At 32.1% G+C, this 17,090-nt stretch overlaps 1 protein-coding gene and 1 long non-coding RNA gene across 4 annotated transcripts; both read right to left on the reverse strand.

The window, feature by feature from the left end:
- Positions 1-4,234: 4,234 nt before the first annotated feature.
- Positions 4,235-13,046, reverse strand: LOC141668573 (uncharacterized). The gene is made up of 12 exons (XM_074475506.1): positions 12,890-13,046; positions 11,761-11,988; positions 11,605-11,635; positions 11,439-11,452; positions 11,279-11,329; positions 10,696-10,765; positions 7,893-7,965; positions 7,727-7,794; positions 5,522-5,645; positions 5,240-5,279; positions 4,671-4,738; positions 4,235-4,500 (listed from the first exon to the last, which is right to left on the reverse strand). Exons 2-12 carry the CDS (start codon positions 11,893-11,895, stop codon positions 4,494-4,496), a joined length of 681 nt encoding a protein of 226 aa, XP_074331607.1. The 5' UTR covers positions 11,896-11,988; positions 12,890-13,046; the 3' UTR covers positions 4,235-4,493.
- A 1,273-nt stretch (positions 13,047-14,319) lies between these two features.
- LOC141663936 (uncharacterized) lies at positions 14,320-16,675 on the reverse strand. 3 transcript variants are annotated; one of them, XR_012551749.1, is made up of 6 exons: positions 16,571-16,675; positions 15,816-16,156; positions 15,634-15,721; positions 15,430-15,550; positions 15,099-15,244; positions 14,320-14,451 (listed from the first exon to the last, which is right to left on the reverse strand). It is a non-coding gene; the product is annotated as an uncharacterized LOC141663936 (long non-coding RNA). The 3 variants fall into 3 exon arrangements; XR_012551748.1 differs by lacking the exon at positions 16,571-16,675 and having other exon boundaries at positions 15,816-15,929; positions 16,011-16,321; XR_012551747.1 differs by lacking the exon at positions 16,571-16,675 and having other exon boundaries at positions 15,816-16,321.
- Positions 16,676-17,090: the final 415 nt, after the last annotated feature.

The following is a 17,090-nucleotide window of genomic DNA, read 5'->3' on the forward strand; positions in this document are numbered from 1 at the left end:
AATTTTTTAAACTTTCATTTTATAATACTAATTTCAAAATTTAATAATTATACTAAAAGTAAATTTAAGTATTTAATCAAAATTAATTTATAAAATTAATTTTGATAGAATAATTAAACACTGGCATTCATTTTATATAATGAAATCTGAAACTGTAATTAATAGTATGATTTTAAAATTATTTTACACTATGTGAACTTAAAAATTCAATTTTTAATATTATGCAAAAAATAAAAAATCTATTTTAACTAAATTCTTTGCTAACTTCCGGTTTTGACCTCCCCCAATTTAATGAAATTCTGATAAGTGGTGTATAATGAATGTCAAAATTTCAATTGAGAGATGTGACTTGCTTTTTCCAAAATTCTGGTCTAATTTATTTTTGAGTAATACTTGAGGGGTGTAATACTTTGGTTTCATATTTATATTCTCAAAATTCGGGTCTAATTTTATATAAATATTAAAAGAATATTCATTTAGGCCAAATTTAGTTGAACGTAATCTGAAACATAGGTTGGGGGCACAACTAAGGCTCGATCTCATAAATGGCGCTGAACAAATAATTCATTTTTATGGCACAATCATTCATTTTTGGATAAAAATGGCATATAACGCCACTTTTTACGGGATTCTGCCACAGACACCCACAAGAAGTGCCGTTCTGGGGCTTTTTTTCCCTTTTTCCCCTCTTGTCCCGTGTTTGAGTGGCTTCCCTTGTTGATTTTGTAGGGGTAAAATTTTGTGACGCCCCAAACATACCCTTCCGTGGATTCAGGTCGCCACGATATCAAATTTCGCATATCTGTATTATTACAAACTATAATAAAATACATCATTCACTGTGGACGCCACTTCACAGATCTCAGGACCGAGTCTCTCGCACACACCTGCTTATTACATACATGATAGATATCATACTACAAATATGGGATATAAGGTACTAGTCCTGGAATAGTATTAATAGATTATTACAAATCATAATATTTAGCAAAAGGCTAAACTCTGCCACAACGAGCATGCTCCTTTCCTTTCCTCTGCCTTGCCTGATTAAATATGTCATTTGCTTCATTCTTCACTGTTTTGGGAACATAAGAATAATAAGAGTGAGCAACCGAGTTCTCAACAAGTATAAATGACTAACACATTATAAGATAATAAGAACGGGTGCCAAGAGCAGTGGAATTGTAAATTCAACAAGGAATAATCAACAACACTTCACAATTGTAATAAAGAAGCTCTTAACTGGCACTATGTCACTTCATTCAAGAATAACTAGTCGTTTTCCATCTCCGGTACATCAATGATGCGATCAACTACCACAGTATTCCTTTCTCCTGCGAATCTCACACTCACCCGATCACGGCTCGTCGTAAGAACGCCCAACACACACTTGCTAGTATAAAAGAAAGGTTAACGTCTTAACCTTCAGCTGCACTTGAGACGAATAACATGTCCACATATCGAACTATCACAATAAATACTGTGGGTCAAACTCCACGTTTACCGGTATAAATGAACACATCCCAGTTCAATTCTCACTTCACATCACATCACTTGAATATTCAAAAGTAATATCACATTTTATGGATCGAACAATGAATCAAAAGTAATATCACATTTTATAGATCGAACAATGAACCGGTCTCTATTTAATAAGAATAATACTTTGGTATCGATCTGAACAATATATCGATAAACTTCAAGTACAGGGATATTTTCAAATAATGAGAATAATCACGTCAAACGAAATCTCGAATAGTTCCAAAATATAAACAGATTCAAAAGAGTTTCTGTAGGAATAGAAAGAAAGAATAATTGATTGATTTATCATCATTCATGAATCTTGGAAGGGTTCAATAAATTGATAAAAGATTAATTGGAATTTGAGAGAAATTAAATAATAGATCCGAATGATAAATCGATGTAAGACTTTGGAATAATTTAGACGAATATAGAAATTTATGTCCATCTGGTTAGAAATAAATTAACTGTCCCGGATGATAGGAACATTCATGTATGAAACCAGAGGTTATTGTTTCGTTACAAACAAAGGATTTAACCAGGTGTCTTACATTGGAAATTTTTTCGAAAAAAATATTTACGAGAGGGCTCAAATAATAAATCCGTAAATATTCATCATCAATATGCAAAACATATATAAATGTCAAAAATAGGAAAGAGAGCTGAGAAAACTTGTCTTGTATTCGATAACTAGTGCACTAGCAGTGAAAATTCACCTTTCCAGGACAAATAATTTCACTTCGGGTATTTTCTAAAATAATAAATCACACCAAAATATTTTAGTATAAATATTTCGAAATATAACCTCTCATAAACCTTAAATAGTATTTTTTTATATTTATTGATCACTTAAATGTCTAATTTTATTTTTTTCCGTAGGAACCCGCAACCGATACCCTTCGGGTGCGCATTGAGTAAACCCCACGGGTTCATGTAGTAGCCTGCAAATCACGTGAACCAAGGTAAACCGCATTAAAACGACATACTCTGGTTCAGGAGGCATAATCATGAATTCTCCTCCCGTGAGATTCGAACATGTGACCAAAATGATAATTATCCCCTCTTTAACCAACTGAGTCAACCCTTGCGTGCAACTTAAATGTCTAATTTCTCGAGTGCTAATTCTATTAAATCATCTCAAATCAAATTTATTAAATATCAGGAGAATTATTTAGCATTAGAAAATAACTCAATTAATTATTTAAATAATTTAATGGTATACTCGTTCCCAATTATGCCTATTAAAACATTCTCTCTTTTTAAGTAAAGAAAATATCCCAAATTACAAAAATATTAATTATTAGCAAATACCATTTCCGATTTAATAATGTCACTTCATCGCACACATAAAATATTATTTTAATATTCCAGAAACAGCGCACAACTTGGAAAAATATCATCTTCCCGTTATAAGTAACTTTCCTCGTAAATAATTTTCTAAAAAAAATTATAATTTAACAAATATTTTAGTAATTATAGAAATTACCATAATTAAATTCATTTTATGATCCTTTTATCGTTAATTAATATTTATCGATTACATGCTAATTAATATATTTCAAAATCCCCTCTTCTATATTAAAGGTAATCCAAAAATAATATTTCTTTCACAATGTAATATTTCTCTTAAACTTTACTAAACTATTTGATTCATAATCCATAATTCTTTTATGGCCATTTAACAATCTAAGACCAATTCTATTCCCCCTCATTTTATTTTTAGTTTGTAATTATTAATTAAATCTCTCGTTTTACATAATATTATTTACCCACCACGAATATAATTTCGCAATTAAAGGTTAGAGGTAATCCCGATTAAATAGTTTATGCACTTATAATTTAATATTCGATTAAATCAATAATTTTCCTAAATATTCATTCTTTTCTCACCGTTACTATTAAATAAAAATTCTAAATTACTCAATTACCACTCATCTCCACCCTTCACTTTATTTATTTATTTATTTATTTTATTATTACTTTTTATTTACTTATCCCATTTAGTTATCTTTCTTTAGCAAAATTTTATATCACAACAATTCCTTTTGATTTATTGTGACATATCTTATAATTTCTTTTAAAGAAATTTATTCAAAAATTATTTCCAGCTATTTGAATTATACAAATTTAATTCATTTTTTTTTCAAAAATGTCATATAAGAAATATCTAAGGCACAATCTTAATAATGCCTCAAATTAAGAAAATGTATCTTAATGTTATATATTATACTATTAAAAATGACATTCGGCTTTTTGGGACATGATCAAAGCTTGTGAGCGCCAAAAAGTCAAATATATAAAAATTGAGAGAGGATTATGTAAAAAAATTAAAATTAAATTACGGATTACTAAATACCTTGGACGCTTTAAAACCAAATAGGAAATCTATCGAAATCCCAAAACACCTGGGGAATACATAACAACAAATTTCAACCAAGAAAAATATATAACCCAGGCGCTTAAAATAAAGAAAGATCCTTCCCATGTGAGACGTAAAAAACCTGCAAGTAAAACCCGTAAAGAAAGGTGTTTGATAAATTTAAAAGCTACTATCTGGAGGAGCGCTTTTGGTCTAAAAACTGCTGTTAGCAAAAACACGTCCCCGACCTTTTGGAAAAAACTGTTTTAAATTTTTGCAGGAAGTAGTTATCAATTTCATCATTAAACATTCTCAAAAACATTATATATATATATCAAAAACATTATATATATATATCAAAAACATTATATATATATATATATATCAAAATATGTATAATTAAAAAAAATTACCAAGCCCGCAAGGGTTGGCTCAGTTGGTTAAAGAGAGGAAAACTATCCTCTTGGTCACAGGTTCGAATCCCACGGGATACTTCCTCAATTAAGTACTCTGACCCTCACCCACCACTAATATTAGTCTAAACTTCATGATTTTTCCAAGAAACGCAGCAACATTAGGATGTAGAACTGACTTCATATTGCACAAGTTCCTTTTATGCCCTGAGGTGAGCAATACAGATGACAATTAGCAAATTTCAAGATAATTTGGTAACTAAATAAATCATAAAGCTATAAACAATATTTCACGAAATTGAGGACAGACACATCATCTAAAAGGACATGAAATGGGTAAAAAAAATTAAAGATAACATTCCAAACGACAGACTTACCTGCTCATGTAAGAATTATCTGTGGTATCGATAAGTAACTGGTCTCCAGTTAATATGTGAGCTGGTACCTACAAATTATATGAAAATAACAATATCACAACACTGTATATAATATAAGTTGTAGAAAATATAACTTCAGATGGCCTAGGTAAATAAAATTGGCAAGGAGAAATGAAACACAGAGAAGTATCTTCATTTTTAACATCCCTGGCACAACCTGTTCACCAAAATGTTAAGAAAAGAGAATAGACGTACAATAGTTACTACATCTACTATTTCAGTCATTTAAGAGAGCTCCCCCTATCTGGTTGAGAAATTAGAATTGTGTACATGTCTTAGTTTGTATGATCCAAGTTGGAAGTTGTTTCAGATATTAGTAATATTTAGACATGAGACCTCGTAATATTGCTGGTTTTATGACACATGTCGAAACTATTTAATCATGATTAGATTAAGGATGTACTAACAAGACAACAAAAGAAGATTTTAAAAAGACCCAAAAGAATATTAAAAAGGTCAAATAAGAGCAATTTTGTTAAAGTCAACAATCATTTATCATATGGACTCACCTGTATAGTTAGGCCATTGTCCAACAAAGCCTTCTTTGTACTGTAGAAAGTAAAAAAGCAACGAAAATACCCAGTTTCAGATTTCAAAAGATATGAGCATTTGAGGAGATAAAAATGGCGTCAGCTTTCAGAGAGTAATGCTGATTCTAACATTTTATTTATATATAAATTCATTATTAGGCTTCTATAAGTACTAAAAGATCTTTAGACAAATGCCTTCTAAAAAGGCGTCAATCTAGTGGCTAGCAATATGTGTGTGTGTAACCAGAGTAATAAACATACTGAGGAGTGGCTCCAATTCCCTTAACGGGAGCTTGTGTTTCTACAACAGTGCATGTCACCCGTGGAGGAACCGATGCAGACATTGGTTTATCATCATACAGTTCAACGGTCACGGACATATCATCTATTCACAACAAAATACGATAATTAAGCATTGCCATGACTTAAAAATTCTGTATTTGCTACGAACAATTCATATGAAAGTTGCAAATATAGGTGTTAACAGCAATTTCAACAAACGTATCCCGGATATTCAAATTACAGGGATACAGAATAAGTTTACAGGAAAACAGGAAAAAAAGACATGTTATAAGGCCCCCACTAATTTATCATCAATAGAGCTTGGAAATGCGGTTCGGTAAATAAATGGGGGAACCATCGGCGATTGATCTACCTAGAGGCTTCTTGGCAAACGGGAACAGGGTCAAACATTCACATTCTATATTTCACTACTATCATCAACCAAGGAGATTGCAATTGCAAAGGCACATGTCCATTACAAAACAAGATGGTACAGCGCAAACTATTATGTAAATGTGTGAAGGGCCCAGAGACAAAGTCTATGGCACCATATGGATCAATTTATGCATGTTGCAGTTCATCAACAGTTAACGACATTTCCTCTTTTATATATAATTATATATACATAATATAATGCACGATTACCTAAACTAGCAATGACTGATAAGTAATAATGCAATGATGTAGTTTCGTCACCTTTTATACTATACTGGTACAAAGTCTTTTTCATTAAAGAAATGGAATTTACAATAACAAGATGTACCTGAGCACAAAGGCTTAATACCATTAACAAAATCAAAACACGTATCACATTGGCTATGGCTACACATTTAAAAAGCATTAGCCATGTACATTTAGCCCATATGCTCCCTATAATATATAAACAATTTCTTCATGAATTTTCATTAAGTATTCATACAATATACTCATATGCTCCCTACAATTTATTCTTGGTAACAACTAGTAGAATATTAGATTAGGTACAATCATCAAACTAATAGGGAAGAAAAAGGGTTCCAAACAGGACATTATCAATGCGCTTATTCTTCTTTTATGGAAAATTGTGCATTCGCTTCTTCACTTATCTTACCCCGTTTTTCATTAATTTTCAACATTTTTTCTGCAAACATCACCTACAAAACTCTCCTACTACCACTTTCGACAAAGATCGGAACCATACATTTTCTTATGGGTAGTCAAAGCCAGCAATTCGGGTCGCGACATCCAACGTTTGGGGTCACATTGTTCCAGGATAGGAGACGGACTATGGGACGTGCGTGGCTAAATTTGAGTTTTCTTGTTTCACCGTGCTTACAAGTTCTAGAATGTTCTACTTAACCAGCATGGATGTTACTGCTATCTGACTATATTGCTCATGGTTTACCAAGGGTAAAGTCTTGCAGTGCTACTAGCCTGCTACTTGGCCACTTCTAAGCATACTGCGGCAAGAAATGGATAGACGTTCAGCCAGCCTTAATTTAATTTTAATAGGGTAAATGAATTAGGCGGTGCATACACCTAGATGAATTAAGCATTCAACTGTACATATTTAATGTTTTTCTAATATATAATTGGACTTTGCTTATTTCATCTTTAAGTGGTGAAATTCATACACGTGTACCATTAGAAAGTGAACCATAATACCCATAACAACAGTCTCAAAATAAAACAAACAAAAGTTAATAACAACATCTATTTGATTCAATCAAATAAAATAATCTTACATCAGTATAATTATAACTAAAGGTTGTGATTTGAGTGCAAACTGTTTTTAGAGTGAGAACAATTGTCCTGAGTGATTTAGAGTGAGAACAATTGTTCTGCACTCAGGACAATTGTTCTCACTTTTCTTAAATTAGAGCGCGACCCATATAACTGAAAATATTATAAAGATATTGATATAAAATGTAATGGATATGGCCTATATATAGCTGAACACCAATTGGACACCTAGGCGGGCGCTAACTCCTAGGCATCCAAGTGGTGTGCTGGCTCCTTGTCCCCCCCTCACAAGTATGCTTATAATTTATAAGAACACCCAAATTTTCAATACAATTCTCCAACTGTTAAAACTACATAAATTGCCTTTCTATGCTATATCTTGTCTTTACAAGTGCATTAACATATAGTTAGTGAAAAAACAAAAAAAAACTACTTCAAAACAAATATCACTAGGTTTATTACCTTTCAAATATGCAAGAGCTCCACCAAACAGTGCCTTGGGCACTTCCACTTGATCATATGTTTTAGGCCTAATTGCAAAAGATTGTAGTAAATTGATTGTTTCACAACAAAATAAAGCTATGCACTTAAAATTATAATTGGTGGACCTAAAAGAGGGTGTACTCACTCCATTAACACAACAGAGTCAGTTTCTTCATCTGTATAAAGGTACGTATATCTCTTTTGTTCAACATACACTCCTGCAAAACATTACGGCAAAAAAAAATCCTGTAAACATTGATGCAAAACAGAACCAGGTACAGTAAATATATATCAATATCTTACTAGTTATGTCCTTAAATTTCTTAATTGAAGTTAATTCATATGCAGAAGATGATTTTAGGGCTTTGTGACTATCAATAAGTTATATTCTAGAACTAACAATGGATTTAACATAAGAAAACCATTGGCTTCTTTAAGGTCCAGGATGTCCTAGCTAAAGTTAGATAGTTTTATCAAAACATTATTTAGCAGGTCCCAGCATTTGAAACTAGACTTACTGGTAAAGCCCAAATGAAGAGGTCACGAAGATTATAAATTTAATAGAGGACTAATGTTATAGCATATTGAGGTCTGTAACACCAAGCAATACTAGTACTAAGCTTTAGGAAACTACTACTTATGAAGAATCTAGATAGTTGATGCTAAAGTTACCCATTATTTTCAAGCTGTAGGATTACAAAATAAACAAACTTGTGAGATGATAAAACATAAACCTTAATTACGTGAGTTAAACACTAATGCATGGTTGTCACGTCGATGAGTCGAGGCGAGTCGACGGACCTCCCGCTAGTCGATTAGTCGACTAGTCGACAAAAAAATAATATATTATTATAAATTAAAAATACAATATACATATATATATACACACACAAATGTATATATATTATGTATTTTAGATTTCTAAGTTCTAGGTTTTAAGTTCCAACTCATTCCACAATATTTTATTTCAGATTGTAAGGAATTAAGAATCCAACACTTGGAGAAAATGATGAAAAAGCTAGAAGATCTAACAAATGATAACAAAAAGGAAAGTACTTGCAATCATCTAACAATTTAGAACAACAAAGAAAAGTACTTGCAATATGTGAAATATGTAACAATTATTCAATAACAATTGTCTGATACAACTGTGATGTGATGTGGTAGTGCAGCATGTAAAAAAAATTATGTAGAAAAAATATTTACACTGAGCAGCTCGACTAGTCGACCGCTTAGTCGACTAGTCGACCAGGCGACCGAAATATCGACATTCAGCTAGTCGACATGTTGAGTCGACCTCCAAATACCGCTTAGTCGACTAGTCGCCGACTAGTCGCGACTAGTCGACCGACATGACAACCATGCACTAATGATTTACAAATGTGATAACTAGAGTAACCCAACAGAAAAAGTAGGAGACCAGAGGTGTAGAACTCCTAAATGTTAGATGTAAGTTCTACACGAACCTATTTTGAAATAATCTTGCAAAGGAAAAACCTAAGGCTCCTATTACCCGCTTTTGACGAATAAGTCTTTGACCTAATGGCCTTCCATACAACAATATGTTTATTTCTTCAGGTCGTACCAACTACTTAATTTACTTACTGTTTTCCTATAGAAGGAAAATGTATTTATTTCAAACTTAACACCTTCCTTGAAAAGAAAGTTAGGCAAGTAAATAGTAGCATATGAGTAATAAAATCCTATGTTACTCGGACTCTTCAATTTATCTTCGAGTACCCGTGTCGGACATTCGACACTCGGACATGGACACTTATTTTAGGCCAAAAACATGTATAATTTCCAAATTGTTGGCCAGTCCGTTACTTGGACATGTGTCCATATTGGACACTTCTATCCAAGTCCGATTAACATGGTTAAAATCAAGTAAAACACGTATTTTAGAATTCAGTTTTTTGTGCATCTAGAACTTCACTTTTAATGGATAATATGTACTACTGAAGTGCCTAATTTCAAAACAGTACTAGGGGAGAAATATGTACTACAAGTGCCAATTAACTTCCACTCTAATTATGTATTGACCGTGAATCTAAGTTACCCAAACTCGGGTACAGGTGTCAGATACGGGTGCGTATCCAAGTGTCAAACTCTTAGTTTTTAAAAAAATAGGATTTCTGGATATGGATCCAATATTGGACACGGGTGCGTGGATTCGACATATAACCTTCATAAGTGAAATTAGACCTACTTTTTATACATTACATTTGTAAAATTTGTGTCTTCTACCACATTAAGTAAACATATATATAATTGTTTATGTCATATTTATAACATAAATTAAAAGAATAAAATAGAAATAGTCAAATAGTAATCTATAGACATCCCTCCCTAGAATTAAGAGGGTTAAGTTGTGAGGCCTTGTAAATCATTTTGAACTAAATTTCTTAAGGTTAAAGTGTCTGGTTTCCATATGAAGGATCCAACTCAGATCCCATACACATACCCATGTCATCTCCGATGGACACGGGTATGAGGGAAAAATTGAAGAGTCCGGGTAACTTAGATGTGAATAACCTATATGATAATATGTTATTCTATTACAAAATTCAAAAACAAAATAAAACAATCGAACATAATTTTTCATGGTTGTTACACAACATAAAATATCCAACTCTGTTGTTTTAAAGTTGTTCACACTTTAATAGCACAGTGATCCCACAAGTGACTTCTGTATAACAATTTAAGAGAACTAAAGAACATTTTTCCAAAGAAGGTGCTGGTATTGTTTTTTTAGGGCAAACTGAAATATGTTCAATTTCCAAAGCAACTCATTCTGCTGGTATATAAACTCTAATGCTGTTCAATTATAATTAGGTTCATTACGCAAAAATATGTATGTGATTAAAGGTTTTACATATAAAAAATGAACTAAAACTAGCACATTCAGTAAAAAGAATAAAAATTTAAGAAGTAGATTTGAGGAATACTTTCAACTGCCTCATCTGTCCGCAATCTTTCATTGACCTTATTTCCACTATCAACATCACGAAGCTCAACCTAAAAAACAAAATCAAAGGAGGGAGAGTTTTCAAAGAGGTGCATATAAAAATAAAGAAGAGAAAGATAGAAACTAATAAAACAAGCTAAAAGATGCATGGTAAAACAATATTTACAACTAAGAAGATGAATACGTTAATTGTACTGAGCGGGTAAAAGACAAATGAAATTAAAAGTTGGGGCGTATTATGAGTAAGTTGTACCACCAGGAAAAGCCAATACGACAATAGTACCATTGAGAATATCTAAAAAATAAAAACTGAACCTAACATCTGTGCTAGTTATGAGCATGTGATTGGAAACTGATGACTATAGTTTTAGTTGATATAAGTAGTACAGTTATATAGTTTGTTAAAGAACCATGGAACAATCTCTAAAAACAATTATAAATTATAAATATTGGATCACAACAGATTCATAGACCTTGAAAAATTGAGAGTGTTTTAGTAGATTATAAGGTAAGGGGTGTAGTACATGTATATTATACAATGCCAAGAGGAGGCAAAAAAAAACCTGTATGAGAGCTCCTCCTTTTCCTGGTGTCCTATGCATCATTTTTACGACCTAAATTCGGCAAGGAAGAAAAAAAGTAGCACAAATAAACAGTCAAACCGTACCATAATATGATATTGAATTAAGAAAACAATAATTCTTTAGAAGGAGAATTTAGTACCTGATATACTTTGCCTGAGTAGTTGGTTTGTTCAAGCCCGGAAAAGGAAGCAAACATAAACTTTTGATAACACAACAAAGCATATATAAATGTGTGTGTGTGCGGGCGTGCGCGTGTGTAGAGGGAGAGAGAGTAGAAAGGGGTACAAAAAATGATCAAGCGTTACCTTTCCTTTCAATTACATTTCCTGGTCTGACCTGCGCAAGAAGCAATAAGAAACTTTTTAAACTTAATTAGGGTCTGTATATTATCTTACAACTAGAAATACAAAGGCATATATGTTTAGGATGTGTATATATACTAGAAATAAAGTAGTAGTTACATCGGAGCCACAAAATTTAGGGCGGAGCTGAGTGGCGGACCAAGGATTGGATAAAATAAGCCCGCCTGGTGTTGCTGATGATCTCCAGATTCGACTGCACAAACTTCCACTTTTCCGAATTATTGACGAACTCATTGACGAATTTGTTCCCTGGTCAATACTATTTTCAAACCCTTTTTCTTTCGAAGAACAATTCACCACACACTGAAGCTTATTTCTTTCTGATATCTACAAATAAACAATATTATTTTCAAAAGTGAGATGCACCTTGTGAAAATAATAAACTTCTATAATAAATAATTATAAAATAAAAATTAAATTTGTTATAACCCTAGCTCGATATTTCTTTCAGTTGATACAATTTTTCAAACTTAATATATTATTTACTTTCTAAGGAGCAAGAAACATAATTGAATATGATTCTTTGGGAGATCCCTCTTCGCTTTTGCATTTCTTTTGCCCATGAAAGTAATATATTGCAGTATTGTCCTCAACATCAATTCAGAGTTTTTTACATGTTCACTTATGGGATAACGAGTATCTTAAAGGTAGATACATGTACTGTGATGTGCTCTTGCTCAACACACATTCATCATTTAAACTAGACAATTTTTCTAAATGCTTGGGAATTAAATTTCCAGCAAATATCAGATGGAATTATATTTAAATGACACAAGACGATTAACGAGTGCTTGCAAATATATGTCACGAAAAAACAGCAAGTCTCTATTTAGGGACAAACAACATTTATAATTTCTACCAGCATCAGAACAACAGTTCTTCGCACCTCAGTAAGTACGAAAATTAATATGAAAGTCACAATACGCTTATGAAAATATCGTAAATAAATCGATCACGAAAATGCTTAATCAACTGAAATGATACAACCTAAAGAACGTAAACACTAGAGTACGACTAACAGATTGTTTAAAGAATACAAGCTACATATAAATACACCTCCAATTGCATAAATATAGATCCATGAAAATGATATCATAACACATAGTACAAGTTTTTAATTAAATGATAAACATGTAAATTTAATACAGCACCTCTTTGATATTATTATTAAATAAGCTATAGAATATTAAGATTAGTATTCTGAACTGTTTGAAGGTAAAAAAATTACCTGAGAATTAAGAACGGGACTCTGAGGAATTGAGTGAGAGCGATTGAGTCGTGAGAATGGAGAAATTTGAGAGTCCTGAGTGTGGCTGAGTGGGGGAATGTGCTGAAGCCCTGAGCCCAAATTGTGGAAAGCCTGTCTTGATAGAATTCGGTCCAGTCCGGCCCAACTGAGGTTTATAGTGCAACAACATCCAATAAATCCTTTAAACAAGCTTTTAAGTAGAAAAATAAAGAGTAGTGTCAAAATTTAAACTCTAAGAGACTCTTAGAGCCTCTTTAAAACCTTAGGAGTCTCATCTTTCTCCTCTCTTTTAAGAGCGAACAATTTGTTCTTAACTTATATTTTATTATAAAGTAATTTAACCACCCACTTTCTCTCTCCACTTTATATTGTACTCCTATTAAATAAAGATATTTTAATATTAAAATATTATTTAAATAGTGGATATAAAGAGTGTTGTTGGAGGTGAATGTACATTAAATTATTAAGAGTCAATATTTTATAATATATTTGAAGAGTGTCTTAAGACGCTGTTGGAGATGCTCTGAGGGTAAATTGACTTGTTTGGGGTTAATCTTATTAAATTAAAAAAAATGGTGGTTTAGGTGTGTAAATTTTAAACGTTCAACCGAAGTGTGTAAGCCTATAATATTAAACTAACATAATAACCCGTGCGAGACACGGGTCATTTTCCAAGATTTATTTTGTACACCATACAATATTGTATAACGTCTAAAACATATCAAATACAAGTTGAGTATCAATCAATGTGTATGATTTCACTACAAGAAAAATGCCCATAAACATCGGTTTTTGGTCGATATCTATGTTGTTTGGCAACCGATGCTGATGTCGGTGATGTCTATTCTACACATCGGCCATAACCCGATATCTTTACTTAATTAGACATCATTTCTGGGAAAAAAAGTGATGTCCATGCATTATTTTTTACAAAAAAATGTTAGAAATAAATAATTTAATAAATAAATTACACCTATTACAACAAATTAAACATATAATGGGCTATGTTTTTTTCCACATAGACATCGAATATTTTCATAAAGGTGATGTAAAATCTGATATTAAACATCGATTTATTTAGTAAAAGGTGATGTCTATGTTGGCACTTAGACATCAGTTGTATCCCAAACAAAGTGATGTCTATGTTCCTTTTAGAGTTGAACATGTTAGTCTTTGACATCGGTTTTTTAGGAAAAAGCAATGTATATCAACTTTTTTGACATCAGTTTTTCTTCACTAAAACTGATGTACAATTGCATTAGAGACATCAATATTTATATATTAAAAGTGATGTACAATTATTTTTTTGACATCAGTATTTATTCATTGAAAGTATTTAAATAATGAACTAACTAAACACTTATATTCAGCAACATAAATATCAAGTATCTAATTTTATTACAGAATCGTTCAAAACCAAACTATTGTTATATGTTTGCTAAGTCATCCCTGCTAACATAAATATCGAGAATAATTTCTTCAACCTCCCTCTGTACTGAGTTGATGCCTATCTTATCAAAAGGTGGAAAGGGAGATTCAACCTGAACGATAACAAAAGGGTAAGAGGAAACAAAAATTTATAAACTTTACAGCACTACAATCTAATTTTCCTAAAAGCAGTAAGTTTAAAAGACGTGAGTTGGGTGACAGTTAAGAGTTACTTTCCAAACAAAAAGTACCACTGAAATTTTATGCAGCTTGAGATTTCAGTATTATGATTATTGAATATCAAGTAAACCCTTCTAATGTACTGTTCTGTAGTGAGCTCTAATATAGTTCTGAAGTACATTACTTTATGATCTTTTATAATCATGTATAGTACACTACATTAAGAAAAAAATCACAAACTTACAAGTTCAAAAAATGGAACATGATTTGAATCCTCACAATATTCACTCTTTTCGTATCAACTAATAAACATTCCTATAAACTTGTCTATTGACATGCTATCATTGTTATACCCAATTTACACTCACGAAGAAGATACAACCACCTACTTGTGAATAAAAAATCTAAAAATTACATGTTTTTAAAATCTATTAATGTTCTTTATATGTATAAAGATAGAAAATAACCGACTTTTATCAAAAAATATTGCAACAGTTAGTCATGAATGATAAACAAGGGATAAGATCAATTTTTTTTCCAATACTGTGAATATATGATCCATTCAGAAGAGACTCATTACCTCAGTGTCATCTATCCTGAACCAACTGCCTTGCATATCTTCAGCATATTCTTTATGCTTCAAATGTAGAATTTCAATCACCTCATGCAGATTATTAGCCTCCTCTTTCATCATATTGTCAATCTTAGACAACTGCACAACAGTATCTGCATACTCCAGATTGTAACAGAGCACATTGTCAATGTTAAATGGTTATAAAGAACAACAATATCTAAGATTGTAATAGAGCAGATAGCCGGAAAGCAACAAGAGGAGTTCCATAATCTAGCGAATAATAATAATAAGCGATGTTTATATATAGTATTACTTAATAATAGGCAAGTTTCCCGACCTTCTCCGGATGGATTCCCATGCAAAACCTGCCTTATGCTTTCAGCTTTGTCTCTTTCCACAACTCAATTCTAATATTCTACAAAGAAACATCTCCTCTGCAGGACATGATGGAACTGAACCTAAATTACAGATAAGATACAATTAATCAATGCATTTATAGGATCACCAGTATTATGCAAAGTAAACTAATATCGTTAAAAACCTCTCACACGTTATGCACGATCCAACATCTGTATTGTACTTTTTCCAGCCCCAACACGTGCGCCAAGAAAAATAAAATCATCAACCAACTACATCAGAAGAGCAAGGAAAATAGTTAAAATAATAATAACATAAATTATATAGTGACAGCAGAATAATGAGACGTGCAAAAGATGAAGCAACCTGATTCCATTGTTGGTTCACTATGATTAATATCTCATCATATGTGGACTGTTTGTCCTTAAGTTCTCTTATTCTGCCTTCAAGATTGTGCAACTCATGCTTCTGCACGTCTAACTGCTGAACAAGTTTCTGATTCTGATACCGGAGAACTGTTGCGTCAAAGATTCACAGTATTGGAAAAAAAATTGACCTTACATTAAGTAGGTAATGTAATGCCCGGAGAAAGATGCATTAAGCATATCTATAGGTAATGTAATATCATCTGCTACAGTCATAAACGAAATCAAATCCAACATCTCTGGGAAAGTAATACACTTGTTTATCTTTCCATAATTTCCTTCCTGAGAAAGCAAAATCATGATTCTGAATAGACTATTAAAGAATAGAGAAACTCAACAAATTTAAACAGAAAGAAGCAATAGCTCTGCAACTAGACCAGTTAGTAGGGAATTTAAATAGAATGTTAGCCTTAATGGCTTCACAATATATTTAGGCTACCATGTTGATTAAACAATGGATAAAGATAATAACTAAAATGTTGAACTGCTCTTACCAAAAAAAAATTGCCAATGGGTATCACTAAGGACACCTTAAATAGTAAGCTGCTTATATTACACGCTAAACTACCAAACTGCTTTTTTTGGTGGACAAAAATCTGGATCTTTATGGCTAAACCTCAAACTCAACGTGTAGAACAAGGGATTTAAGGATCAGTACATGAGTATTTTAACGGTTGTTGCTTAGACAACAATTACCTGAAATCTCTTTAGGACTATCGTCAAGATATTTGGAGCTTCCTGTATTCAAATCTTGTAAACAAACCCAAGTTTTTTACTGGAAGAGACAATATTAGTTGTCATTTACACACCATCTTCAATCACTTAGCAGAGTGCACAAACCCCGGTATGACTTGCAACTCGTCCAATTGCTTCACCAACAACATATAAATTGTTTAAAGTCAATACATATATGTAGTATATTACTAGAACTTTAAAAGGCAGAAAGCCAAAACTAATATACTAAGAGTAGCAGTAACTAACAAGTTATTATTTGGTTAGAAAAATCAAGCATACACTATATATCAGTTGCCGGAACAATCTTATGACTGGTCTAAATCTCAACACTCTTAAACATGAGGAGAGTTTTGGGACAATATTTATATTATTTATATAATGACAGTTAACAAGTTCGCAATTTAAAAAGATTATTACAGAAAATGCATAAATTACCATCATCATGAAATGCCTCTGAACTACATCAACCAGTTGCTCTTTA

This window comes from Apium graveolens, chromosome 6 (assembly GCF_009905375.1).
Source record: "Apium graveolens cultivar Ventura chromosome 6, ASM990537v1, whole genome shotgun sequence".
Classification (NCBI taxonomy): Eukaryota; Viridiplantae; Streptophyta; class Magnoliopsida; order Apiales; family Apiaceae; genus Apium; species Apium graveolens.

What these genes read in the sequence shown, in the direction of transcription:
- LOC141668573 (XM_074475506.1), bottom strand. Translation starts at nt 11,895, where the DNA reads ATGAGTTCGTCAATAATTCGGAAAAGTGGAAGTTTGTGCAGTCGAATC. An exon ending in CTAAATTTTGTGGCTCCGAT is followed by an intron (nt 11,636 to 11,760) that starts GTAACTACTACT and finishes CTTCTTGCGCAG; the next exon opens with GTCAGACCAGGAAATGTAAT. An exon ending in GACTCTGTTGTGTTAATGGA is followed by an intron (nt 7,795 to 7,892) that starts GTGAGTACACCC and finishes TTTTGCAATTAG; the next exon opens with GCCTAAAACATATGATCAAG.